Genomic DNA, 27,070 nt, shown 5'->3' with positions numbered 1-27,070 from the left:
ATGTTTGAGCTGCAGATACATAGTTCTCTGTGTACAATACTATGATAACAAAATGAAAAATTGAGATGTAATGAACCAGTCAGGAGCCATGGAAGGGAGTGTACTTAGTGGGAAACTTCATCACTACATGCATGCTATGTCAATAGTCACAAAGAGTGTGGTGGGATTAATGCAAATCCCTTTTCCACTATTAGAAGTCCCAGCATGTATCTTCTAATGGTAAATGCATTGTGCTGTTTGTATATGAAATTAATTTATACTTAAGCACATATTTTTAATATATTTGGGAGGCAGAATGATGTAAATGTGGGAGGATATACTGTTATTAATCAGTAAGAATCAGTCCTAGCTTCATGTGTTACTAACTAGTAGTATATTAGGCAAGTTATTTAACCTCTCTGAGCTTATTATATCAACTAAAAAATGACAGTGCTGTATTAAGTGATTTCTAAAAATCTGCTACTTCTAAAAATGGTTGATATTTTAAATATTTAAAATCCCCAATAAGACTCATTTAGAGGATAATTATCTTTATAATAACATTTTTTTATCTTCTATTTTTTTTTATTATTATGTTATGTTAATCACCATACATTACATCATTAGTTTTTGATGTAGTGTTCCATGATTCATTATTTGCATATTAGCACCCAGTGCTCCATGCAGAACGGGCCCTCTTTAATACCCATCCCCAGGCTAACCCATCCTCCCACAGCCCCCCCTCTAGAACGATCAGTTTGTTTTTCAGAGTCCATCGTCTCTCATGGTTCATCTCTATAATAACATTTCTACAGTATGATAAGTGCATCAAAAATGGGCCTGCAGTCTAACTGAATCAGGCTAAAATAAGGCATTCTTTAAATTTTTTTATTAGTTTCAGAGGTAGAATTTAGTGATTTATCAGTTGCATATATAAAATAAAACATTTTTAATAGAACAAGGTTATGGCAGCATTCACTTATGACAAACTGCCATGTGTTGGGTCCTAGGATAGACAAGGCTGGTGTTAGAGGATAGTAGATAAACACTGCAGATTTCCCCTATGGGGCAAGATGGGAGTGTCTCCAAATTATAGTTTTCATAGGTTATAAATGTAACGTGATTGTGTCTATCCCCACAGGTCTATGCATATACATTTTTAAGACCTTTACTGAGTCATGCCATAAAAGTCACCCATATTATTAAGTGTACAATATAATTTAAGTAAAGTACAGAGTTGTACAATCAACACCACAATCCCCCAAAATATCCCTTATATTCATTTGTAGTTAATTTTTCTTCCAACTCTCATCCCCAGGCAACAACTAAATCTACTTTTTTCTCTATAAATTTGCCTTTTCTGAAAATTTCATACAAATGGAATCATACAATATGTAGTCTTTTGCATCTGGTCTTTCATATAACAAGAGTTTGAGGTACATCCATGTTGTAGCAGATACCAGCAGTTCATTCTTTTAATTTTCAATAATATTCCTTTGTATGAACATACCACATTTTCTTTCTTTTTTTTTTTGGTGTATGTTGAACATTTATTACAACTAATTGGTGATGTTATAAACACAGCGCTAACATGGCCTGAATATGTATTGGTCACAATCACAACAAAGCTTAATTCAGCCCAGCAGATACAAATGAAAGTGTAAACCATGAAGACATGTTTACATATACAGAACTATGTATAAAAGTGACACTGAAACAACTGTATAGCTTTAAAATTTGGGTTGCTTCCACTTTGGTGCTCTTAGGAATAATGCTGTTATGAACATTTTGTCAAATCTTTGTGGACATATGTTTCAGGCTTCTTGGGTATATACCTAGTAGTGGAATGACGGGGTCAAATGGGTTAAACTCTGTAACTAATTTTTAAAAACACTGCCAAAATGTTTTCCAGAGTGGCCACACCATTTTACATTCCCATTAGCAATATATACAGGTTCACATTTCTCTACAGCTTTGCCAACTCCTGTTATTATTTGTCTTTTTGATTATATCAACAGGCAATGATGGACAGTGAGCAAAGTTTAAATTGGGGAGTCTTTTCCTGTCAAGGGGACCCCAGTCCAGAAGATCCTATACCTAACTAACAATGAAGTTTTGGATCAGTGGCCACTGAAACAATTGTTTTCTGTATGAAATTCTTTCTGACTGTACTAAGAAGCAATCTTTACTTAGTTGCATATATGGCTATGTTGTTCTTTTCGCAAAGAAAAGTTCTAAAAAATGCACCTTCCCACACCAAATAGTTAATTTTATTGCACAAACTCACTTCGTAGGTAACAATTAGACCTCAGAAATAAAGATAATGTATTCTAGAAAGTGGTCAGAATTTTTTATATTAATTTAACATTTTACTAGTGAAAAAGTAGGTGCAGGCAAGGAAAATTCTGTGCATTTTATTTAGGAAAAAAAATCTGTATTATTTTCCTTTATAGTTTAAAGGATTTCTAAGGCTTTGTACAAATGTAAATATAAAAATAAAATATAATGAGTATTATAATTTTTAGAAGCTAAATTTTTTACCAAGTATACTAATTTTACTCAGTAAAAATGTGCTGAATGAATCTGCCCTAAGAATAAATATCTTTTTAGGGAACTAAAACAATACAAAATAATGACTTAGTGTCATAATAAAATTTTGTCAATTTTATTAAAAGCAGATTCCATTTCTTAACATAGTTAATTAAGTTTCCTTTTTTAAAAAGTCTACTTTATGGTATTATTTCATCAGAGTAAGTTGGCTCAGTGAGACCGTCACTGACAAAGACGTGTACAAAGTTAGCACCACATGTCTATAAATGCAGTTAGCCACAACCCTTTCTGATATACAATTTCCCTTTACTCATATACACATATATTTACAGTTAATAAATAACATTTAAAGCCAAAGCATTGTTTATATATATATAGTGAAGTCTGTAGAAGCCAGAGTTCCTAGGGCCATACACTGATTGGATCCATATTTTCTCAAGTTTACGCACCCTTTTTCAAAACCCAAATCCAGAAAATTAATGAATTAGCAATGAAGGGGGATGACAACAACAAATCTCACAATATTTTATTTTTAGAGAAAATTCATTCCAAGTTGGCTGATATCAATCACAGCATTCATCCTACTTTGTATAGGTATAACCATATTTCTCAAATGAAGGGCTTAAGTTCTGGCACCTCTGGAATAATTTCTACTTCAATACATCCTAATACTATATCTCTTGATTGTTTACTTTCCAAGCTATGCTGAATAATAAATGTACATGAGGGGCTTCGTATGTGAGTCATATGTTCAGATACCCACACATGTTCATAGTTTGGATTCCCAGCAATAGTCTTTGAGACATTTTACTTCTTTATCAATTTATATTAATATATAGAAGATCATTCTGAAAATATGATCTCTAGTTTATAAATTACTGTTCACTCACTCTTGACTCATTGTTAAAAATAACACCTCTCATGGCATTTCATGTGGCTATGGCAATTGAGGATTCTTTTAATTGCCCACAGTGGTTTTAAGCACTGTTTACGGATATATAATTTTTCACCTCCTGACTTAGTAACAATGGCCCTTGTCTAAAATTTATAGAAGTTTGCGTGATGTAAAATTTGACCTTGAGTACATATTTTCTTACTAAAACCAGGAAAGAGACATGCTCAAAGTATGACTGAAGCATGACTGAGATAAACCTAAAATTGAACAGTGCCTATCAGATATTAAATGACCTCAAATTGATGAATATAACTTCAGAAATCTGATTAATGAAATTGTGGTATCATTTTCTTTCCCCATAGTTAAAATTATGTGTCAGTTGACAATAACAGGCTCATTTAAAACACCAACCTAGAAAGCACTGTTAAAATATAATCTTGAGACAACGGCAGGTAGAGATTAAACGATAAACTGTAAGCCTATTAAGACTGAATTGGTCTAAATTTTATATCTCTTTTAATTTGTAACTTAGCAATGATGCAACCAGCTGCAGGGAGGGTTTAAAGTTTCAGTGATTTATCAATTTCATTTTCTATTCCTCTCTCCAAGTCACTAGTCCCTGGTTAATTCCTGGGCAACACAGAACCCAATGGCAAGAGAAAAACCATTCCAAAAAAGTCAGGTGTTTTGACTAGTAAGTAAATGGGTCCAACTCATGTCACCAAAAAAAAAAATCATTTTCTATATTCAGACTTGGAGAAAACACTGAGAAGGTATCAGTTCAGAAAATGCAGACTTCTGATTAAAAAATGAGATTCTACTTAATTTTAGGCTATGGTTTAACTCACTAGATAAAGAAGGTGTATTATGTTACCATGAGCCAAAATGGTTCTTACTTCTTTCTCAAAGGACAAAACAGTGATTTTCAAATCTGCGATCTTTTAATGTTGGAAGATGTGCTATTTGGCCACTATATTCCTCAAATTGAATTAGCCACTTTTTTGGGTATTTAAGACTGTATCCTAAAATAACTAATTAATTATTAATTAGGGATTAATACTCAGGAAATTTCTCTTTGAAACACCCAAAGCACTGGGCATCTTTTGTAAAAGTTATTTCATTCTTCATAGAATTCATGTGCTGCTCTTCCTTCTGTAGATTTGCCCAAGGTTCTGAGAAAAAGCAGAGGAAGGGCAATTTATTATTTGCTTAGTGTTTTACAACCCACCCCCCCTCCACCTTCATGATGAAAAGGTTATCCAACTGGAAGTTCAGAACAAAGGTTGTGAGTATATACCCAGGGCACATGAGGATAATGGATCAGATGTAGATAACGGCAGGCTTGTGGGAAAGAAAGACACTCTAAGATCTACTTAGCCATGTCCCAATAAGGACTATCATTTTCAGAGGACTGAATCAAATGATTTCAAAGATGATATGATTTAAGAAGATTTCTTAATTCTAAAACTTGTCAAATGAAATGCCTGATTCTTTCTTTTCTTGTGATAGGAGTCTTCTAAAGAGTTATATCAGAAGATAAGAGACAGAGAACTTTTGATTAATTTAGTGACAGAAGAGAGAAACTGCAGAAGTAGTTATTAGTCTGAATCATAATTCCTAGATAAAGTTCAGATGTATAAAGAAAAACCACCTAAATATCTGTGGTCTCAGTAATCCTGTAATCAGACAAGGAATGTATCAATAGACTTTCTCAGATAAATGATTGTGACTTATATAAGTAATATGACCAGAAATACTTTTAAAACAGCTGGAGGTATTTCCTAATTTTTCAGGTTTTGTTTCTACATTCACATATAGTCAAAGTTATGGATGATTTGGGGAGAATGTATATGTACAAGTGTTTGTGTGTGTTTGTATGTGACATAAATGCATGTATAAAACTTCACAGAGGAGTTGCTTCTAAAAGTTAAAGAAAATGTGAAATTGTCTCAGATTTGTGATGAGGGAAAACAAAGCAATGAACCTCTAAGTAGAATAGTCCACTTAGATAAAAATTCAGTTATTCTGCCCGGCTCAGTACCATCAACTATTTTCCATTTTAAGTTTATCTTGAGTACTCTTACATTAATGTTTTTAATCAAGTGGCTTCATCTTATTGTTCAAAGTGTATGTCATAATTCAATTTTTGTAAAAAATGAAAAAATATAAAAATTATATATGCATTGAAAAGGTCTGAAAGAATATAAATTTAAATGTTAATTGGGAGTTATTCCAGGGGGAGAGAGTCACAGTGATTTTGTTTTGCCTATTTTTCCTGATTTATCCATAATCCATAATTATCCATGGATAAATTATAACATAAAATAGAAATTTAAAGTAATAATAGAAATTCCACATAGGGTCTTTAATATGCTTTTCTGATTAGGCAATTCTTATTCTTTACTTTTGTCTATCAATGTAACTGAGAGAAGACAAACCAGAAGTAATTGTTTTTTCTATTTCTGGATGATGTTGTGACCAACCTTTCCCATTGTTTCTTGTTTCCCTGGCTTGTATGACGTGATCTAAGCTTTTCCCTCTTATACTTGTAACCCATTAGTACTTGGTATCTGGCAGGGGAATGAGTAGACAAATGAAAGTGAGATAATGTGAGAATCCAGGAGGGCATGGAGAAGGGCACATGCTTAATCTCCACTTAGTATTGACACTCTGGAAAGATTTAGCTGACAGCTGCCATATGGATTAGTCTTAAAGGTCAGTAGGAAAGAGCCAGGGGATTGTTTTCAGATGGAAAAGAAAACCACCTCCTAAATTCTAACTCCATTAGCTCCCCATCATTGGGGATTTTGAGATGGATGCTTGGTGGCTGCCCCTTTTTGGCTGTCTGTCCTGGAGTCTGCTGCCACTTGGACCACCAAGAAGTCCTATGTGCTGCAGCTGATGTTTTGCTCCCCTGGAGGGGCTAGGCCCACAGTCACAATGATGACTATTGTGTTGTATGCTCTGCACACAGGCTCTGTAAAGGTAGCAGGGATGCAGTACAGAAAAAAGCAGCAGTAATGATTTTGTGGTAGTGCAAAAGGAAAATAAAAGAACAGAAAGAGAAAGAAAAAAGAGGAAGTACTGCCAAAAACAAATGGGCCAGGCCAATGCGTACATGGAAGGGCTAAGAAAGACCACCTGAAGATTCTAGCCACAAGAACCAGTGCAAGTCTTTAGTTATGGGACGAAGAGCAATGTATGAAGCAGTGTCCCTGAGTGCAAGCTCAGGATACCCGAGGATCTTTAGCCCATGATGCTCACCAGCCAGACTTTTTATTCAGAGACTTGTCATGGCATTTCACAAATACCACAGATGCCTTTCCTTTCTGCAGATGAGACACTTTCTCCCTGGAACAGAAGATTACCCTGTAGAAGAAAATGGATGTGAACATGTCATATGGGAAAAGAGAAACAACCGAAAATATATGGTTTGGTCAGGGCTGTTTAAATCCTACCTGATCATTATGATTAATTATTTTGATATTTCCAATAACTGTTTAAAGTCAGGCCATTCTGGTCAGCAACACATCTGAACCAGACAGTTATTTGAGGGCCTAACCCACTGTTCAACAATAGAGTTAATCAGTCTAGACAGGATATAGACAGCTTGGAGCAGCCTCAAAATCACAAAGCTTTCACCACGAGGTGATACAAGATCAACTTTACCACTTCCTTGTATCTGCATTAGGGAATTCACAAACCATTCTTCAACTGTCCTGTTAGAGAAACAAATACTCTGCATAGCCTCTCCATCCCCAACCTGTTTTTTGTTTGTTTTTTGTTGTTGTTGTTGTTTGTTTGTTTTGTTTGTTATCAAAGAAAATGACCAGAGAGAAAAAATTTATCAGTCCTAATTTAAAGAGTCATTTTTATTAACAATAATGGCACACTATAGTTTGCAAAATACCTATACATTTAGTAAAAAAGTTTTAAATCCTATGGGGCTCTCTATGCAATTAATTTATAGATATATGTGAGGTGGGGGTGGGGAGACAGGATGAGATTACCTTGGAATCTCATTCTTCTTGAAGAGGTTGATTTTAATTTTTTAGTGTCAAAATAACATCTCTGAGATTCTTTCCATAACTGTTTTGTGCTTGCAAGAAACAGTGCTAAATGAGAAGCTGAGATCCTCAACTTAAAATCTCAGCTCTCACTCAATAATTGTGATCAATTCAGGGCTTATATTTTCTTTCCATGAAATTCAGAAATACTATTACTTCCCTGGTACGATAATAAAAGAATACTCCTCCCCAAAATTATAGGTGTAATTATCTAGTTGATATAGTTTTAAAGAAAAAGCTTACTAAAGTTCCACCTGAATGTTGAAGGCTCCACGATCCCTAGGTAAGGACACAGAGAGTCTAACGTAAATGGAGAAAAATACATTTAATTACTTTTTTTGGGTCTCTCCTGCTTTTACTCTGATCTTCTCAAGAGCGAAGCCAGAGCTGCTCCACCAGTCTGACCAGCTGAAGTATGAATCACTCTTCCATTTGAGTTTCAACATTAGCAGTTCCCCAATATCCACCTCCGTGTAAATCAGAAAGGAGTAGGTCTTATTTGCAGAAACTTCAGGCCTGAAGAAAAAAATCAGCGTATTTGGTTAGTTGTGGAAACAAGTTTTTTGTTTTTTGGTCTTTTTTTTTTCATTCTTCTTCCTCCCAAGACATAAATAGCTTTATTGTTTGGGAGATATTTTTTTTTTTTTTTTTTTTTTAAAGTTTTTTTTTTTTTTTTTGACAGAGAGAATGAGACAGAGAGCACATGAGAGGGGGGAGGGTCAGAGGGAGAAGCAGACTCCCTGCCGAGCAGGGAGCCCGATGCGGGACTCGATCCAGGGACTCCAGGATCATGACCTGAGCCGAAGGCAGTCGCTTAACCAACTGAGCCACCCAGGCGCCCGGGAGATATTTTTAAAAACGCAAAAAATGTCCAGCAAAATACTCAAGATGAAGATCAATGGCATTTAGGGTATTTTAAAAGATATTTACACCCTTTTAATCTATTTTAACTTTTACACAAGCAGTATGAACTATTTAATACAATTCTTAAGAAAAAAATCCATAAATCAATCATTCAGAGGCATTTATATTCATCTTCATATATCCCCTTTCAATCTATATTGCTATGTGAACATGTTTACTTTGTTAAAGTCATAGGATACCTAAAATTCTCTATTCTTTCTTTGTTTACTTCATATTTTACTTTCCATTTTTTGCCATGTTTTACCTGGTTTTCTATAATTATAGTTTTTAGAAACTAGATTGATTTTATTCACTTTAAACCACAATTCATTTAATCATTGCCTCAATGTTGGGTACTTATTTTGTTTCTAATCCATGCTATTATATGTACTAATGTAATGAGTATCTTTTGCCATAAAGCTTTTTTTTAAAAAATATGATGACTATTTCTTTTCCAAGTGTCCTACTCTTCTTCTGCTCTAAGGACCAATGGTTAGAGCAGGTAGCAGTGCCGGTGATAAGCCCACATGCTGGAGGAAATGTCATGTGGCTACTCACAGGGTAAAAGGGATGTTCTCACTCTCGGCCACAGTGCCATACAGAGAGATCTCGAAGGCCTGGTTGGTCTGTGTATCACTCTCAGTCCCAGAAAAATGTATCTTTACTTGGTAATGGAAGACTGTAGAGAGAAAATTGGAACAAATGCTGATCAGTTTTTATGGAAACACCACCGCCCCCAAATAAACAGGTAATTCAGAACCACAGAATTCTGAACCATTAAATAGGAAGTGTTCACACATGACTATCAGTGTGAAGGATTTCTTCATATCTGCACAGTGTTTGTTACTAGAAAATTCAGACCTTGAATTCCACTCCCTTTCAGGAAAGTGTGGTTGTGGTGGATAGGAGGAATCCAGGTGTGTATGAATTGTTAAGCAGTCCTGGAAAGTAGTCATCTTTGATGGGGCACAAGGGAGATCAAATCAAGAAGCCAAAATACCCATGATTCTTTCTCCAAGAACTCCACCCTTTCTTGGCCATCTTGTCCCCGAATATCTATATGGAACATATTTGGCATTTGTTAATGGGACACTGTATGTAACTGTTTCTTCACGTTTTATGGGTACGTCTGACTCCCCACCTATGTGTAAATTCCCTCATGTCAGAAGATCACGTTTATCCTCTTTATCCCTCCACCATCTAGCACAGAGCAGGTATTGTAGCAAGCTCACAATCAAACTTATTCATTGAATCATCGTCAGTGAGGCCATAAAGACTGCTAGTTCCTAATGTGTTCTGTATTAGGGAGAACCTCTGGAAGCAGATACTTGAACTTCTACATTTCCTCCCTGCTCTCCCCATCACCCTGAGTAGGTGGGATGGGGGAGGTTAAGGAGATAGGAAAGGCAGCAGGCTTAACACACAGCTACTAGAGGTGAAGAGAAACAGAGTTTGGGGTTGAATGGAGCCCTTGCAGGCATCACCACAGACCACAGCAGGGGAAGTTGAGACTGCCGAGGTACCCCCAAGAATAGTGATGGAACACTGCATAGCACTGAGCAGGACGCCTGGGGATGAGTCTTCAGAAGATTCCAGTCTCCTCTATACCTCGCACCCACTTTCTCATTCTGAAGAGTCAGGGAAACTAACTCATTGCTTAAAAGGTTTCCTTGAATCATTGTTGCTCCAAACCTTTGGGCCACCAAACACACCACTATAGAGGTTCTAACAAACCACCTTACAGATAGTTGCCTCCATCAGGTACATTTTACCTTGGAAAACTATACTTCAATATCATCCCTTCCCTCGGACTTCCATCTGGACTCCACATAAGTTAGCTTTTCTGGTCTTAGTTCCTCTTGCCAGATTTCCTTGGTATCTCCTCTCTTCTTTCCCTTCAGTCCTTGTAAATTTTGCTCTAAACAAGTTTGAGATTCAACTGGGTCCAAATTCATGACAAAATGGAAATATCTTGAGGTTTGGTATATTCTTCCCTCCCAGGAATAGTTGAATGTTAAAATACAGGTAATTTTTGCCTTCACTTAAAGCAAACTTTAGGAGTTGGCCAACTTTTTTGTATGAAGGGCGAGATAGCAAATAATTTAGGCTTTGTGGGCCATACAGTCTCTGTCCCAACTACTTAACTCTGCTGCAGTGGCACAAAAGCACTCTTAGTCAACAAAAAAATGAACGTGTGTGGCTGTATTCTAATAACACTTTCTTTACAGAAGCAGGTGGTGGGCTGGATTTGGCCCAGGAGCCATAGTTTGCTTGCTGACCCTGGATAGATGGATGGATTCAAATTAGCTGGTACTAATGAGCCTGGTACTAATGGGCTGGCGCATGCTAGGGGTCACAGTTACAGAGGAGGGTGGCAAACAAGGCTGCTGCATAGGGTAGTGCAGGCTGTGCACTGCGCCTTACTGGCAGTGGGAAGTGAGGGTTCAGGGTCTAGTAACATCATTCCGCTACCTCTGTTGGTGAAGGACAGACTCAGTACCTGTGATGCAATGAGCATGATAAAAATCAAATTGATTTTCCTTATTCACAACATTCTCCAGCCTACCTTTGTACGGCATCTGAGAGCGCGTCTTCAGGTACATTTTGCTGCTTCTTTTGGCTCTGACCTTATTAATCTCATAGCCCAAGTTGTTGCAACGGTTCTTTCTGCAACTCAGGCAGAGCCCTTTTTCAAAGGCTTCCTTTGAGTTGCACCGGTAGGCCTTACTTGGATTTTCTTCATTCAGCAGAGAGTCAATAAAGAGATGAATGGAACGCTCATGGGAACACTTTACTAGCTGGTCCACATCTGGGGAAAAAGAGGCACAAAGAAAATTCAACTCCATGAGTGTCCACAATGAGTGTTTCATCGTGTATGTCTAAACTAGTTCAGGTGTGGTGTCAGAACAAAATTACCTAAGGATCTAGTCCTATGACTGACTGAGTGTAAGCCCTATTTAAGGAAGTATTTTTGGTGGCAGTTTTTCATCTCTTCCTGAGTGTCAAAACTGCAAATTTTCAGAGAACTTTTGCCTTTTCTGCTGTCATATATTTGTATGTTTATGAAAATACAGTAAGAGACATTCAAGGCAGAAGTTGATTTCCCCCAGTTTATCATATCCTTCTCTTATATTGAAAACATAAAATATTTCTACATGTTACTAGAAACAACCATCATAAAAGGCAGAATTGTTAAGTGAATAGTATTTTATCATAGATACTATGTATAATTGGAGGTTGTCTCACTACTAATAATTTTTACATCAAATTAATCACAGAAATAATTAGCAATGTAATAAAAGTGTATCTCTTACCATAAGATTTTATAACTATTGAAAATAGTAACATTAAGCTATAATTTCTATAACATGTGTACAAAAGACCTGAGCATATTGACTACAGGTAGGTTCCATTGCTCACAAAGGATGAAAAGATCGCTTAAAACAAATTATAAATTTAACACAAACAAGATTACTGAAGTAAACATTAAGATAATATTAAATTATATTTTCTTCTTTAAATTTTGGAATATTCATTATTAGAGAATGGTGATTTATTTTTTCTTTTAAGATTTATTTATTTATTTTAGAGAAAGAAGAAGGGAGAGAATGCATGTGCATGAGTGAGGGGAGGGGCAGAGTGAAAGAATCTTCTGGCAGACTCCCCACTGAGGGCAGAGTACCACCCAGGGCTGGATTTCATGACCCATGAGATCACGACCTGAGCTGAAACCAAGAGTCAGACGCTTAACAGACTGAGCTCCCCAGGTGCCCCTGATTTGTTTCTAATTTGTACATCTCTTTAAAAGGCTGACAAAAGAAATTTGGACTAATTAACAATAACTCTTATGGTTTCACAACCATATTCAAAGTATAACAACATGTGACCCGATATCACTTTACGCTGTTATTATCAAATGCAGTGGAGTTTTCTTGTCTTTTATTCTCTTCTTTTATTTCTGGAAGCTTAGTACTCAGTGTAGTCTACAATATAATACATAAAAGAAAAAATGTCTGTCTGTCTGACCAAAGGAAGTACTAAGGCTGTAATGGTGATTGTGCTGAATATGATAGCTTCTTCAGAAACATTTCTTGGCTAAATGTGTATATTAAAACTACATACTTGTGGGGAATGGGTAGGAGACTGGATCAATAAGAATTAAGTGTGAATATTACATTTAATTAACTTCTAAATCATATTTACCTCCAAGGCCTCTCTCTGCAATCACACGGATAGCTTCCCCAATGTTACATCCTGGTTGAAAAGTGCCTCCATTAGGATAAATGTCAACATGTCCTACTGGTTTCTGGATTCCAATACTTCGGCCAGGCGACCCTCTGGTGAATGTGTGTAAGACGTCTACAAAATCTGCATCATCGGGAGAAAGGCGACTTGGAGCTTCTGCATATTCAAAGTTAGGTCCAGCTGGATCTAGGCCTTAATGCAAAAAAAATAAAGGCCTCACAGATTTTTAAATTCCCATTCATTTTGGCCTCCATTAGTGTCACCGTAGCATTCAATTGTTCATCATTTGAATGTAACTGGCAGCCACATAGGTTCTTATTAGCTCCTTATTCTGTAGTGATTGGATTCTTTTTTTTTTTTTTTAAATTAACATCTAATGTATTATTTGTTTCAGAGGTACAGGTCTGTGATTCAACAGTCTTGCACAATTCACAGCGCTCACCATAGCACATACCCTCCCCAATGTCTATCACCCAGCCACCCCATCCCTCCCACCCCCCACCACTCCAGCAAACTCCAGTTTGTTTCCTGAGATTAAGAGTCTCTTATGTTTTGTCTCCCTCTCTGGTTTCGTCTTGTTTCATTTTTCCCTCCCTTCCCCTATGATCCTCTGCCTTGTTTCTCAAATTCCTCATATCAGTGAGATCGTATGATAATTGTCTTTCTCCGATGGACTAATTTTGCTTAGCATAATACCCTCTAGTTCCAGTAGTGACTGAATTCTGAAATTACTGAGAGTATTAAAAGTAGGCCTAGCTCCTCTGAAAGGAATCTGAGTTTCTTGAACTAGCCATTAAATAGCAATTTTCATTCAGGACAAGTAGATCTCGTTTTGTAAATTATTTTTGAAACTGGTGAGAAGGCCTTTAAACAATGGTGGGTTCTTTCTTTTTCTCTAGGCGTGCCAAATCATCCATTGCCTTTGCCCTGGTTGACTGTCTTCCTTTTTACAACTAGCCTCTGGTGTTGGTCCTTTTTCATTTTTCCCAGCACTGATGTGAGAGGCGACATACATGCAATATACCACCAAAGCACAGAGCAGAGGGAGGAGGGGAATGAGCTTCCCAGAGACTCCATTTGGCTCTCTGTGCTTAACGCTGCTCTATTTCTCTTCTGACAGTAGGTGGTAAGCCCTGGAGAGCAAGGGCCTGTATTCTATCCTACTCCAGGGAAAAAAAAGCCCTCCCATGACATAATCAAATGGCTGGGCGAACACAGAGGAACACCACACACATATGGGTATTTGACAAACATTCTGATTCTCTTTCAGAATGACAGGCATCTCAACTCTTCTGTGATAAGACTCCTGGCACTGCTTTCTTACCAGTAATTCTATTGACCTTCTTATTGGTCAGACTTCCTGCAATGCCAGCAGCATGGGCTCCAAGACTGTATCCCAAGAGATGGACATTGTCCAGAGGATAGTGAAATTCCTCCTTTGGAAGAGAAAAAGAAAAAGAGCTTCTTACAGTTCTGTACAAAAGATCAAAGCTAAAAGGAAAAAAAATGAATATAAGTATTGTTTTTGAAATGCAGGCAATGCTGAAAATTAACTCTACTTATTTTAATTTTGTGCTCTAGATCAAACACTCTAGTGTTGAGATTTTTCTCTTTCTTTAAAAACATATTTAATTAGAAAGTTTTCCCATCCATCTGAAACTGAAGTGTATGGAAATCTGAATTTCCATATATCTGAAAACATATGTATGCATGTACATGCACATGTGTAGCTATATATTTATATGTAGATATATGTATATATGTGTGCATCTATATGTGGATAAACTATATGTAAATACACACACATATATTAAATATATATTTAACCTTAACCCATTATTCCCTACTCTAAATACCCTACATCACTTTATTCTTTAAGGTTAGCCAGAAAAATGACTTAAAACCAGAAAGTATTACAGGGAGAATGAACCACATACACATATGGTCCAGTCTTTTTATTCAACAGATGAGAAGCCTGAGGCCCAGGCAGGCGATCTGATTTGCCCAGGTTCACTTTGCTGATGAGCAGAAGAGTCAAGAAAAGAACTTTTATCTTTTAATGGTCAGTCCAATAAACAGATTATTTTTCTACCTCCAAGTATCTGGCTTAAATAATTTGGCCCTGTCAGAGTATTAACTTTCTTTCAGCCAACCCCAAGATATTTTTCAAAGGTAATTTTCAGAGGATGACATCAGAGAATAAAGTAGATAAAAGTGGAAGCTAAATCAGAACCCCTGACCCATAGCCACCTCACAGTCTACAGACCTTGCCTGCCATTTTCTTCCTAGCTCAAATCTATCAGTCCCCTAACCCTCAATAAAAATCTGGATCTTTAATCTACACTAAGGAATGGGTATTATTAATCTTTTCATGAAAAAGATTGGTATTCTAACGGGTCAAAGACAGGATAACATTTCCATGTGCCAGCCAAGTGGTAGAGAAGGATTTGGCTGAACATGACATCTTCCCTCTGCCCTGAAATAACAAGCTTTTGTCTGCTCGGCCTACTTAGTTCTTGGTCTCACCAGATCTATTCACTATGAGAATATCAAAGGATAGGGCAGGGCAGGATTATGCCTTGACTTTACAGTTTTATCATTCTTATCATAATGCTGCTTTCTGGCTAAAAAAAAATGCCTGTGCTTATTCTGAAGATTTGAATTGCCCCAGAAAATATTTATATTTATGTGAAAAGGAATAAAGACCAGCCTTTTGTTCAGCACTAGCGAAGGGATCAGTTTTGGACATATAAGCCTTCTTTCCCCAGTCTTACCGCCATCCAGTTGATGAACTTGGCCACATCTTTTCCCACCAGCTTGGTGTACCCGGCAGACACTGGATAATGCTGCTGGGCCCGTGACAGCCAGTCCACCACAATGACATTGGAGTCCGGTTCCCTCTTGTACAGGGCAGCCACAAGTTTTGGCACCCAACTCTCATACATTCCTGTCACCTGAAGAGGATGATACAAGCTTTCCTAAAATACCCACCTGCAACTTGTTATAGATATGTCAGCCTAATACACCTACATTAAATGGAAAGAAAACAAACAAACCTGAAAGGAAGCCCATTGGCTCAGAAAAAATCAAACCATGCAAAAGAATATTCAGACTTGTGCCTGCTTCTCCTGAGGAAAATTTGAGTATGCCAAAGAAGGAATGTGTTGAGCTGAGGAATGGCAGATTAGGTTTACACCACCAATTTTTAAAAACTTGTTTTATAAATTTTGTAAAACCAATAATTTATATAAAAGATCAATCTGAATAAGTTAAAATTCTGCAGCAGAATTATATACTATTTCAAAATAAATTTAATTACTTCCAATTAGGCTAATAAATTTTTCCCAACCGTATTATTTATTTATTTATTTTAAAGATTTTATTTATTTATTTGAGAGAGAGAGAGAGAGAAAGCACATGAGAGGGGGGAGGGTCAGAGGGAGAAGCAGACTCCCTGCCGAGCAGAGAGCCCGATGCAGGACTTGATCCCGGGACCCCGGGATCATGACCTGAGCCGAAGGCAGTCACTTAACCAATTGAGCCACCCAGGTGCCCCAACCATATTATTTTGGAGGATGTGAATGCACTTTTTTCTTCTTATAGAGAGTCATTTATATAAAACATTTGAAGTGCTAATGAAAAAAATAGTTTCAAACATACTAATCCTAACAGAAGGTAAATTCATTTAGCAATCTCTTTGTTAATACATAAGCAAATGATCAGCTTCAGCTTAGATTTTTCTATAATTCTCTCAAATTCTTAATTATCAGAGTGGAAATTAATGAGGCTTACCAGCCACAATTACCAATTATTAGATTGGCCCTGTTTGGAGATAAGGAGACTTCCAAATGTAAGTCTTTGCTTCTTATTTTAAAAAGGCTCCCAAATTCAAAGTCAAAAGAACTGTAAGAGTTCTCAGGTTAACTCTATTTACGTAAAATTTTAATTTAAGTTTTCAGAGAGGACATTGGACACCTTTGCAAAGATGCAGACTTTAAAATAATGGAAACACACTTAAAAACTGCAGACTGTAAAATTGTGCACCATCTTGCCATGAACTTGAACAGAGCAGTAACCTGATTCAAATTCCCAAATCTCCCCACCCCTATCATGACCTGAGAGAAAATCATGTTGTAGCCACAGTAAAGGTTACTTAAATATGTACTCAATGAAGAAGGTTCTGAAATATATGTTTAAAGTAGCTTTTCAGGGGAGACCTATAAAACCTATATTCTTCTTAGATTAATTCCGGTAACAAAAATAGGAGTCATGAATTCTTAAACCAAGGGACTTCATTTGGAACTTTGATCTTATATAGTGGATTCTTTCAGATTTATGCTTCCATTTTATTTAGTTTATTTTCTAGACTAAAACTATCAAAACATGAGATCTCACTTCACTCCTGACACTAACAACTGTACAATTTTTCACCTCATTGCTGTACTCTGTGGTAGGAAAAGCAAGCCTGAAACTCGGGAGATTTTGGTTTCAGTCCCAGCTCTTCCAATAATTACTTCTATGAATGTAGGCACTGTTTTAACCTTTTAAGCCATCTATAAAACAAAGGGGTTGGGTTCAGATGATCTTGAAGTTACCTGCCATCTCATAAATGTCTTCTTGTAACCATTCTGACTCCCAATCTACTTGCAGTAATTTAATACCAGCTCTAAAGCTATTGCCATTTCAAGTATGAAGAGAAAAAAAGAAAAGGTATAAAGGTGATGTTAGTCCATCAGAAACTCATTTAAATCTTCTTTGAACCTGTGTCAGCAAGAGGCTGCTTTAAAAAGTCTAAGTGCAGCCTGGGTCATTGAGGGAACAAGTCAGAACACCTACCTAGCCCAAAACCCCGATGAATTGGTCCTGTCTCCCCTTCTCCTCTCATAGATGTTGGGGTTTGCCACACTTTGCAACTGCCTTTCAAGAGAGGATGATGTCAATTCTTCAGAATGCAATGTTACCCACTCCTTTTAGCCAGGCATGAGGACCTCCTACTACAATGAGAACTCTGTACTTAACACTTTGGTCTATGAAACCTAACCAGGTGGCAAAGCTCAGGACAGCTGTGTCTCAACTGCCTTCTGGAATGTGCTCTATGCATACTACACGCTAAGCATTCTTTTGAATTTTCCATAGCAAAGCTGCAGAACTTCTACATTTCTCTTTGTCCTATGACCTTGAGTTGTTAAAGAGTTTACCTCAGATAAGGCAAAAAATCTTGTTTGCTCTAAACCCCTATTACAAGTTTTTCTGCACTATCAATGTTTCCAAGTTAGGCAATCTGTCAAAGAGTAAGTAACCCAACTTACTCCTACAGTGACTGATACTTTTATTAACTGCCTAAAAACTATTCCAATCCTTTCTTTTTTAATTCAACTTAAAATACGGCTATAAGTAGCCCTAAAAAATAAAGGAGTGGAAAATCCAAGTACTCACCTTCTTTAACTCTAAAAAGGTATTATTTACTAGGGTTTTTTTCTGAGGTTCCTAAAATCAGCACAAATTTTTAAAATCTTTGATTCCCAGACACACAGCTGAACTGAAGCCCTTCTGGCCACTCATCCCAGGTGGCCCAACTGAACCAGCCAGGCATTCCACTGAGATAAGCTGAGATCAGTTACCCAGTATGGCTGGATTGGTTACTGCATAGACCAACCAGCTCTTTATGTTGAAATTCAGTTCCACAGCCAATGGCCTAGCCTCTGAGCTCGGGCTTTCAAAATGTCAGGACACACAATGTGAAGAATATGGTGGGCTTAGTGGGCAGGAGGACCAATGATAGAAATTGGCACTATCTGCTGATACTGGGTTTGTCATGTCATCTTTGCATGAGAAGGAACTATGCTTTTGCAAAATTCTTAAAGTATCAAGTTCTCTTAGGGATAAGATTGAGATGTCTGAGATATTCAATTTATTCTGTCATAAAAAATGTTTATTAAGCTTACTATACTTTTTTGAAAAGTATTTGAAGTTCTATATACAACCAAAATGTCTCTAAAACTACCAATGATTGCTTCTTCTTATTTAAATCTCTTAAAATGTAAAAACATCTGTTAAGAATTTGAATATGTATTTTTATCATAAGATATGTAATTTATTATGTTAATTCTAGTAAATAGATTTTTTAAAAATAAACATCCACATAAATTCTGTTAGTAGTTGCCTTCACCTCTGTAAAAGTTATAGCAATTGTCCAGGACTGTTAATAAGAAAGACACTTAAGTTACACAGGAAAAGAAATCGAGATGAGAAGTCTATCAATCATTCTCTAATTCATCTTGTTAGAATTTATTTAGTATCTATTACTTTATTCACAAGCTCTGACATAATGGCAGGACTATTTCTCTCTAACCTCCCACTTTATAGAAGTCCTTTTTACATAACAAAATGAAATCTGCTCACTAGGGTTTGAAAATATTAACAACCAACTGAATTAGCTAAGAACTGCACCATGGAAAGTGACTGGCATATTTAGAAGCAACTACTTTAATCATATTCTTTATTTTTGTATTTTTTTTCTTTTTTAAACGTTTTTATTTAACTTTCGGTTAGTTAACACACAGTTTCACATGTAAAATTTAGTGATTCAACACTTCCATACAACATCTGGTGCTTATCACAACAAGTGCACTCTTTAATCCTCATCACCTATTCGTATTCTTTAAAAGTAAAAGTAAATGTAACCACAGTTTTCACCTTTTCTAATCATTTTGCATGACACTTCCCTGGCTACCCCTCTTTCATCTCTAGGAAAGTTCCCTAAAGTTTACAACTGGAGAATTTGGGAAGTAGAGTCTAACCTCTTTGTCTTACACATCAGTCAACTGAGGCCTGGAGATGAGAAGTAGCATCAATCAAATCACAGAGCTGGAGAATGGCAAAGCCAGAACCAGAATCAGTATCTCCTCACTCCACTCCAACCCTCTCCTCTCTCTGACAGCTTCTCCCTTAGGAAAGGACATTGTGCTGCATGAATCAGGATCATGCCAGGTCTCCACTGGTTTCCTAAAATGATAACCTACATTCTGCTCTGTAGTTGAGCAAAGCCTTATTTTCTCACCTCACAAGAATGGCTGGTTTGAGGGTATCAACTAGGTACCATGGTAAAATGAAAGATGGCACTACCTGGGGGAAGTACTCATGAACACGTGATTTTAGATTCCACAATCCCCACCCCAAGCCAGAATTGCCTGTACTCAAGTTTAAAGTAAAGCCATTGGAAAACAAGCAGATGTACAGGATAGGGAGACTCATCACAGGCTTCCCAACAATGGGAGCAAGCCAGTCAGGCAGGATGCCTGGTCTACCCCAATTTGTTCCTTCCCAAAGAGACTATCTTACCGTCCAGCCATGGATCACCACAAAGGTTTTGCTGCTGTGGTTGAAGTGGCAGTTAGCCACAGATTCTGTTACTCCAGGAATGAGGTGGCAAGTATCCTCAGCTGTGTCTTCAGGGGTCCTTAGAGCAAATTTACTTTCAATATCTATAAAATCTCTTCCTCCCGTAATTCCTGAAAAGGAAAAATTGGATAGGTGGCTAATTGGAGGGTTGTTTTATTTGCTGGAATGGTATGTTTTAGGTTTATAAGCAGCTACCAACAGTGCTATTTTTGTTTCTATTTTTTTAAATATTTGTAGATTGCAAGAGAATGACTAATCCTCCATTGGTGATCAAAGTTGACAGAGACCAGAATTCAGGTCTCTTGGTTATAATTCAAAACTCAGTCTCCCAAAGAACACTGGTTCATGGCTCTTGCATTGTAAAGTTCCACTTATTTCATATATTATTTCACCCTCTTTCAATCCCTGATTACATCAAAGGAATGTTTTCCCAAAATATTATATAATAGGCTTGAGGAAAGGTTGTTTCCTTTTCACTAGCATAATTTTTTAAAATGTTAGCAATAAGAAAGTTGGAAGTCTAAGTAAATTTTTGTATAAAATTGTTCCCACCCCCATAGCAAGGTACATCAGTTAAAAATGTTTTAAAAAATCATTCAGAAATGCCTGTGCTATGTGTGAACTGGTTAATTTTTTTTTTTTAAGATTTTTATTTATTTATTTGACAGAGAGAGTGAGAGAGCATAAGCAGGGGGAGCAGCAGAGAGAGAGGGAGAAGCAGGCTCCCCACTGAGCAGGGAGCCAGACATGGGGCTTGATCCCAGGACCCTGGGATCATGACCTGAGCCAAAGGCAGACGCTTAATCAACTGAGCCATCCAGGTGCCCTTGAACTGGTTAGTTCTTTCCCCAAATATTTCTTTTCCAATATTACTTGTCTTTGCAGTCTTTCACACAAAGTCAAAGCTTAAAAAACTATAGCAAAGCAGGTTTGGGAAAAAATCCACTTTGACTTCATAGTCAATCCCAAAGTGAATAAGGAGAGAAATAAAACTTCAGCCAACCTTTTGACTCTCTTGATAATAAATCTAAATTTTTATAGGTCTTCATTTAATACTACAGTGAATGCTTGAAGTAAATTGTATTTCAAATAAAGTCAAATTCTTAAAGTGAGCAAGTCAAAGGGAAGTTATATTAGGGGAAATTAATTTCTTAACACAAGTAAAAAAATTAAAAACTATTTACTATAAGGTAATAATTTGTAGCTTTTAGGTTTCTCTATTTAAAACTCAGAAGATAAATAACTGGTCCTTCTAATTTCTTAAACTAACTCTTTTCACAATTCAAATGCTAAAAATCTGTAATTTCAAGTAACATTGCAAAAGCCAGGCCAAAGAGTGAAAATAAGAATGATACAGTATAGTGAATGTACAGGGATTCAAATCAGACTTATCATGTAATTAGCTGAGTACTGGTCAACATTTTCCTTTTTAATTATTTTCTAAAACTCCTTAAGTAATATTGTGGCTACTTGCTAAGTAATTCATTATAGGTGAAAAGTTGATCACACACACACACACACACACACACACAAACAATTTCTAGCACCTGAACATTCTAAAATAATTTACTCAAATGATAGCCTGTGATAAACTATTGATATTTAAGTTTTTTTTCATTTTCATATAGTAAAAGTGCACTTGAAAGCCATTGACTTATTAAAAATACACTCTGCCTTCCATCTTATTTAGGATGTAGGTCTTCCTTTTCCTTTCTAACCAGGAAGTACTCTGGTCGCCTTATTATTTACCTGATAGTAGAAAAAAATATTGTAAATTTTTAATCTGATTCTGCTCTCAATGCCCAAGAAGTTGTTTTATTGTTACAAAGTACTTTAGAAAATTTAAAACTAAATTAGTTTCACCTATCCCATATTTCTCCACATCAAATAATTCATCCCTCCTCAATAATCATATTTTACCATGTTTGATTACCAATTTTTTTGAAGTAGAAATCATCCAAATGACCTGGCACACAGATCTCACTCACCACCTATTTGTTAAACTGATATTTAAGACTATTGCCTTGCATGACTCCAGAGGATGCCACTCACTTTGGTCTATTTTTCCCTAGAATTATGCAATACGGTAGCCCTGGTGTTGCTGGTGGTTCTGAAGTGACTAAGAATATTCTCTGACATTATTAAGGCTAGCTTTGTATATTTCCATTAAAAAAAAAGTCTATTAAGTTCATAGATTCTGGGGTGCCTGGATAGCTCAATCAGTTGAGCATCCAACTCTTGACTTCGGCTCAGGTAATGATCTCAGGGTGGTGAGATCAAGCTCCGAGATGGCTCCGCACTGGGGGTGGAACCTGCTTAAGATTCTCTCCCTCTCTCTACCCCTCCCCTCTCAGGCCTTGCAGGCTCCCTCCCTAAAACAAACAAAAAAAAATCATAGCTCCTGTACAGATTATCTGCATAGCCCATTGAGAGGTCCAATTTTCCACAACTAACATTTCCTATTGTGTATAGCTTCTAAATAAAAAAAATAGGAAATTCATACATTCTCAAACAAATTTGTATTTGGAGATTTTTATTTCACTTCTCAGGGAGATTCTTTTTCATTTTAAGTTACAGAAAGCATGATGAAGCATTTGACAGGAAGACAGCACCACTCTGTATGCTACTAGATGTTTTCAATTCTATGTCAATTCTATATATGAAATCATAAATGTTATTAGTGATTACAGTCAGCCTTTCCTTCTCTTTGGTATTCTGATAGAAATTTTCACTCTACTGGTATAAGAGTGTCTCAGCATCCTAAAGATGAATGTACTTCCCAAGCCTCACTTTCTCACACAACTGATGTGTGTCAGTCAATATGTTTAGCTGTCCCCGTATACACTGGGATTGCTCTTGGCTGGGAGATGAACTGATTTGATTCCATTGTTACTAAGAGAATTATTGTTTTCCATACATGAAAATGGTATTAAAGACTCTGCACTTATCTTTTTTAAGGGGATAAGGATCTTTTTTATCAGGTCCCCTTAGAAATTAAAGCTACTTCAAATTAGTGGAAGGGTGGCTGCCTAAGGTGTATTCCTTCATAAGAGCTTCCATCCTGAATTCAACTTATCATATCAGCATCACCACACCAACTGGTTCCCATCAGATATGTCCTTATTCAGCACTAAGGTAACATTTGGGGTAAGATACAAGTTAATGCATTTCTTGCCTATGTAATCTTTATTTCTAAGTTATTAAATAGCTAAAATTCTAAGCATATAAAAAAAGACAAGGAATTTACTTAATGTGGATAATAACTCACAGAGATGAAATTAGGTTGAGAGATCAAAGCACTTCAAAGGTAAATTTATAGGGGATACATTATTGTTCCTAGAAAAGAAGGAACATTGAGCATCCCAGGAAAGATATTCTAAAGTCAGCTCACAATTATCAGATGAATAGGATTAGTGTGCATATGAAGACATGAGGTACAAGAGCTCAATTATAATGCAATTCTCATAGAAGTTTCTACCCCACCACACACATACTTAAAGGACTTCATCAATAATTTCCCTTCTCTCTGAAACTGATGGTCATCCTTACTGACTCAGGCAGCTTCTACAGAATACCAAAAACCAAACTGACTGGGTGAGAACAAAAAAAGTTTGATCAGGGGAAAAAAAATCAATATCCTAGCTGACTAAAGTGATTGGTATTTTCAGTTATTCCATTGTAGACAATGCTCTTGACTTATTTAACAAACAAATTTGCTTTTCATTTTTATAGAAAAAAAATGTTCATAAAATAGAAGCAGTAAACTATATAGCTCAATTTCTCCTCCTGAACAAAGCAAAGAAGAAAGGTTAAGCTAAAAATACACTACACTACCTGAAAGAAAGTGAAAATTTTCCATTGTAACTCTACCCCTGTGTCTGACACGCAATTTTCAATATTACTATTAATCAATCACTCCAGTGCTGAGCTCTGCTCCATTTGCAAATGGTATCAGCTATTTCGCTGTTATCACCCATCACATTTAACTTAGATGTTAGCCTGGAAATTCACTATGGCAGGTCAAATAGAATTGCAGCTCCTGAGTACTGATCCATATGCTCCTTGTCTAGCTCTTCAAGTTTCCTAATGAGGCCCTGCAGGGACTGAGGTGGCTTCAACAAAGAGCCTGGGGGCAGTGAGTGCCTCATATCCTCACATTCTTCTTAGAAAAAAAAAAATTCCAGAATAAGTCAGAGCCCAGAGAGGTGCTGTTTACCATTCTCTCACACTCATATCTTTTGCCTCTGAAATTGTTACATTCCTAGATGAATTCATCTGGAGGAGAAAAGGGGTGAAATTTTGCTGTGATGGGAGAAGCATAATAGAAAGGGAGGGAGTGGTGGAATGAGAGTAGGAGGGAAGGATAGTAGGGATTAATTTCATGTCTACTTAAAAATGATTCCTCCCTGGGCACCTGGGTGGCTCAGTTGGTTAAGCGACTGCCTTCGGCTCAGGTCATGATCCTGGAGTCCCGGGATCGAGTCCCGCATCGGGCTCCTTGCTCAGCGAGGAGTCTGCTTCTCCCTCTGACCCTCCCCACCTCATGCTTTCTCTCTCTCTCAAATAAATAAATAAAATCTTTAAAAAAATAAATAAATAAAAATGATTCCTCCCTTGGGGCACCTGGGTGGCTAAGTCCCTTATGCATCTGACTTTTGATTTCAGCTCAGGTCAAGGTCTCAGGCTTTGGAGATGGAGCCCAGCATCTACTAGGCGCTGGGTATGGAGCCTGCTTAGGATTCTCTCTCCGCCCCGCCCCCATCCCGCCCCTCCCCCCTCGTGCTCAGGCGCGCTCTCTGTCTCTCACTCTTAAAAAACAAAACAAAAATTTCAAAATTATTTTAAAAAAAAGATTTCTCCATTGATAGATTTACAGCTAGCTAAAGCACACGTTGCTTAAAATCCAATTTAATTCATTAATCACAAAGCGTCCATTTAAATCAAAGAGTATGAATTAGAGGAGACTAAGATAATTTTGAGTGTGGCCTGAACTCCTCATTTTTCAGTTGAGGAATCTAAACCCAGAGAGGTGACACCAACTAGACCAGGAATTTAGGGTCGTGAACTTCTAAGAAGCCAGCAAAAACAGGGGCTCCTGAGTGGCTCTATCGGTTAAGCCTCTGCCTTCACTCAGGTCATGATCCCAGAGTCCTGGGATCCAGTCCCATGTAGGGCTTCCCCGCTCAGCCGGGGAGTCTGCTTCTCCCTCTCCCTCTGCCTCTCCCCCCTCCCCACCTTGTGCGCTCTCGCGCTCTCCCCGTCTCTCAAAATAAATAAAAAGCCAGCAAAAACAAACTGTGGAAAACAAATAATTGTGTGTTTTTTATGGTAAAAGTAACTTCACACCATGGTGTATTGTCTGCAATAATATGGAATTTGTTCCTACCATCTTCTTGGACGGGGTTAAACACTATGGAGGACAACATGCCACTATATAAGATACTTAAGACTTTTTAATTGCACCTCCAGATACTGTTTTTTTTTAATCCAATCAGATCTGATGAAATCTACATTTTTAAAATGAATCTACCAAAAATGTTCTTTTACAACCCACTGCTGAAATAAACTTTCAGCTGCAATCAAAGTCATGGACAAACTCGACTATAACTTGAACCATGCTGCCTGTAAGCACATCCAAGCCACACTGCCCTAACTGCAATTTCACCACGAAGGGAGAAGAAAATGTTGCCTGCACTTACGACTTGCTTCAGTTGCCTTTTGGTTGCTGTTGTATGTTCGGCGAACCAAGCAGGGTTTGAGGTACTAGGACTGCCTCTATAGTGGGCAGGTCTCAGGCTGGTCTTTTGCCCTCCCCGCAATACAGAAATTCGCATCTCTCCTGTAATGCCTTAACCCTGAGAAGCCGGTGGCGCCAGGGCGGTGGCTGGGGTTCACACTGCGGCTCCCGGAAGCCCCACGTGCTTGTGGATGCTTCTCGAAGCTGGGCGTCAGAGCGGGACTCGGCTCCGAGGACTTTAAGGGTAGCCAAATGCAAACCTCGTAACACCCAAGCCGGCGGCCACAGACTGCAGGTCGCTGCGCCATGTTTTCAGGAGGGCAGCCCTTCGCTAGGTTTTCTGGGTGCTAAGAAAAGCGGCGCGTGCAAGAATGGAAGCCGAAGAGCTTCCCGGGCTCCCGAACGCGTGCAGGACGCTGCGTCCGCGGGACTCGGCGCCACGCGTCCAGTCCCCCACCACCGTGTCGACGCCGAGAGCGAGTGTCCAGTGCTTCTGAGATACGGACAACGCCTCCCCCCCCCCCCGTCCCCACCCCCTCGGGTCGACTTCTCTAAGAGAAGGGGCCACTCTCTCCCGGCGCTCCCGTAGGCGGGGGCCGAGCCGCGGTGGCGGCCGCGCCAGGGTCACCTTGACCTGCGTGCCTTTCATTCCAGGGTCCTCGTGCGAGGCAGTTACTGCCAATCACCGCCATTTAAGCCCTTCCTCCGACCTCTCTCGTCCCGCCCCTCGAGCTACCCCCTACTCTTCCTCCCTGAATCTACGGACCCGGAAACACTGCCTCAGCCAGATTGGAAGGGACAACTCGGGAACGACTCCAGGAAAATCTGAGGGACAATTCCCTCCCTACCCCTCCCGGATCCCAGCCTGTTGACTCTTCTCGGGACCGGCGCTCAGTCTAGGAGGGTCTCCGGTACGCATCTGCAACCCCTTTCGACTCCCTCTTTCCCATCCTCATAACGTGTGGAAGTGGCCAAAGTGGAGTCTGCAGGTGGAGGGGAATCTACGGGCAAAACTTACTATCGGCGGCGGCCACCCCTCCGCGGGTGGCGGTCAGACTCTGGAGCCACATGCCAAGGGCCACCAGGAACAGTGCTTTGCTCTCCATCTCGGGGCGCGTCTCTCTGTAGGAGCTACAGGGCACTGGCAGAAGCGCGGACAGGGTGATGGACCAGCCGAGCCCGAGGTGGGAGCAGACTGGAGCTGAGGTCCGCCGTGGGGCAAGTTGCCCTTTAAAAGGGAGGGCAGGGCAGCTACAAGTGGCAGGTTCCCTCCGAGGAGGAGGAGGAAGAATC

The 27,070-nt window shown here is 38.3% G+C and overlaps 1 protein-coding gene across 1 annotated transcript; it reads right to left on the bottom strand.

Moving 5' to 3' along the window:
• Positions 1-2,817: 2,817 nt before the first annotated feature.
• LPL (lipoprotein lipase) lies at positions 2,818-27,070 on the bottom strand. The gene is made up of 10 exons (XM_021699030.1): positions 26,796-27,070; positions 19,981-20,150; positions 15,414-15,593; positions 13,964-14,075; positions 12,598-12,831; positions 10,961-11,203; positions 8,953-9,073; positions 7,825-8,007; positions 6,689-6,793; positions 2,818-4,596 (listed from the first exon to the last, which is right to left on the bottom strand). Coding segments are annotated over exons 1-10 (1,437 nt in total). The 5' UTR covers positions 26,884-27,070; the 3' UTR covers positions 2,818-4,595.

The sequence above is a fragment of the Neomonachus schauinslandi genome, chromosome 2, assembly GCF_002201575.2.
Source record: "Neomonachus schauinslandi chromosome 2, ASM220157v2, whole genome shotgun sequence".
In the NCBI taxonomy this organism is placed as follows: Eukaryota; Metazoa; Chordata; class Mammalia; order Carnivora; family Phocidae; genus Neomonachus; species Neomonachus schauinslandi.
The sequence above is the reverse complement of the archived record's forward strand: the minus strand, read 5'-3'. Positions and strand labels throughout refer to the sequence as shown.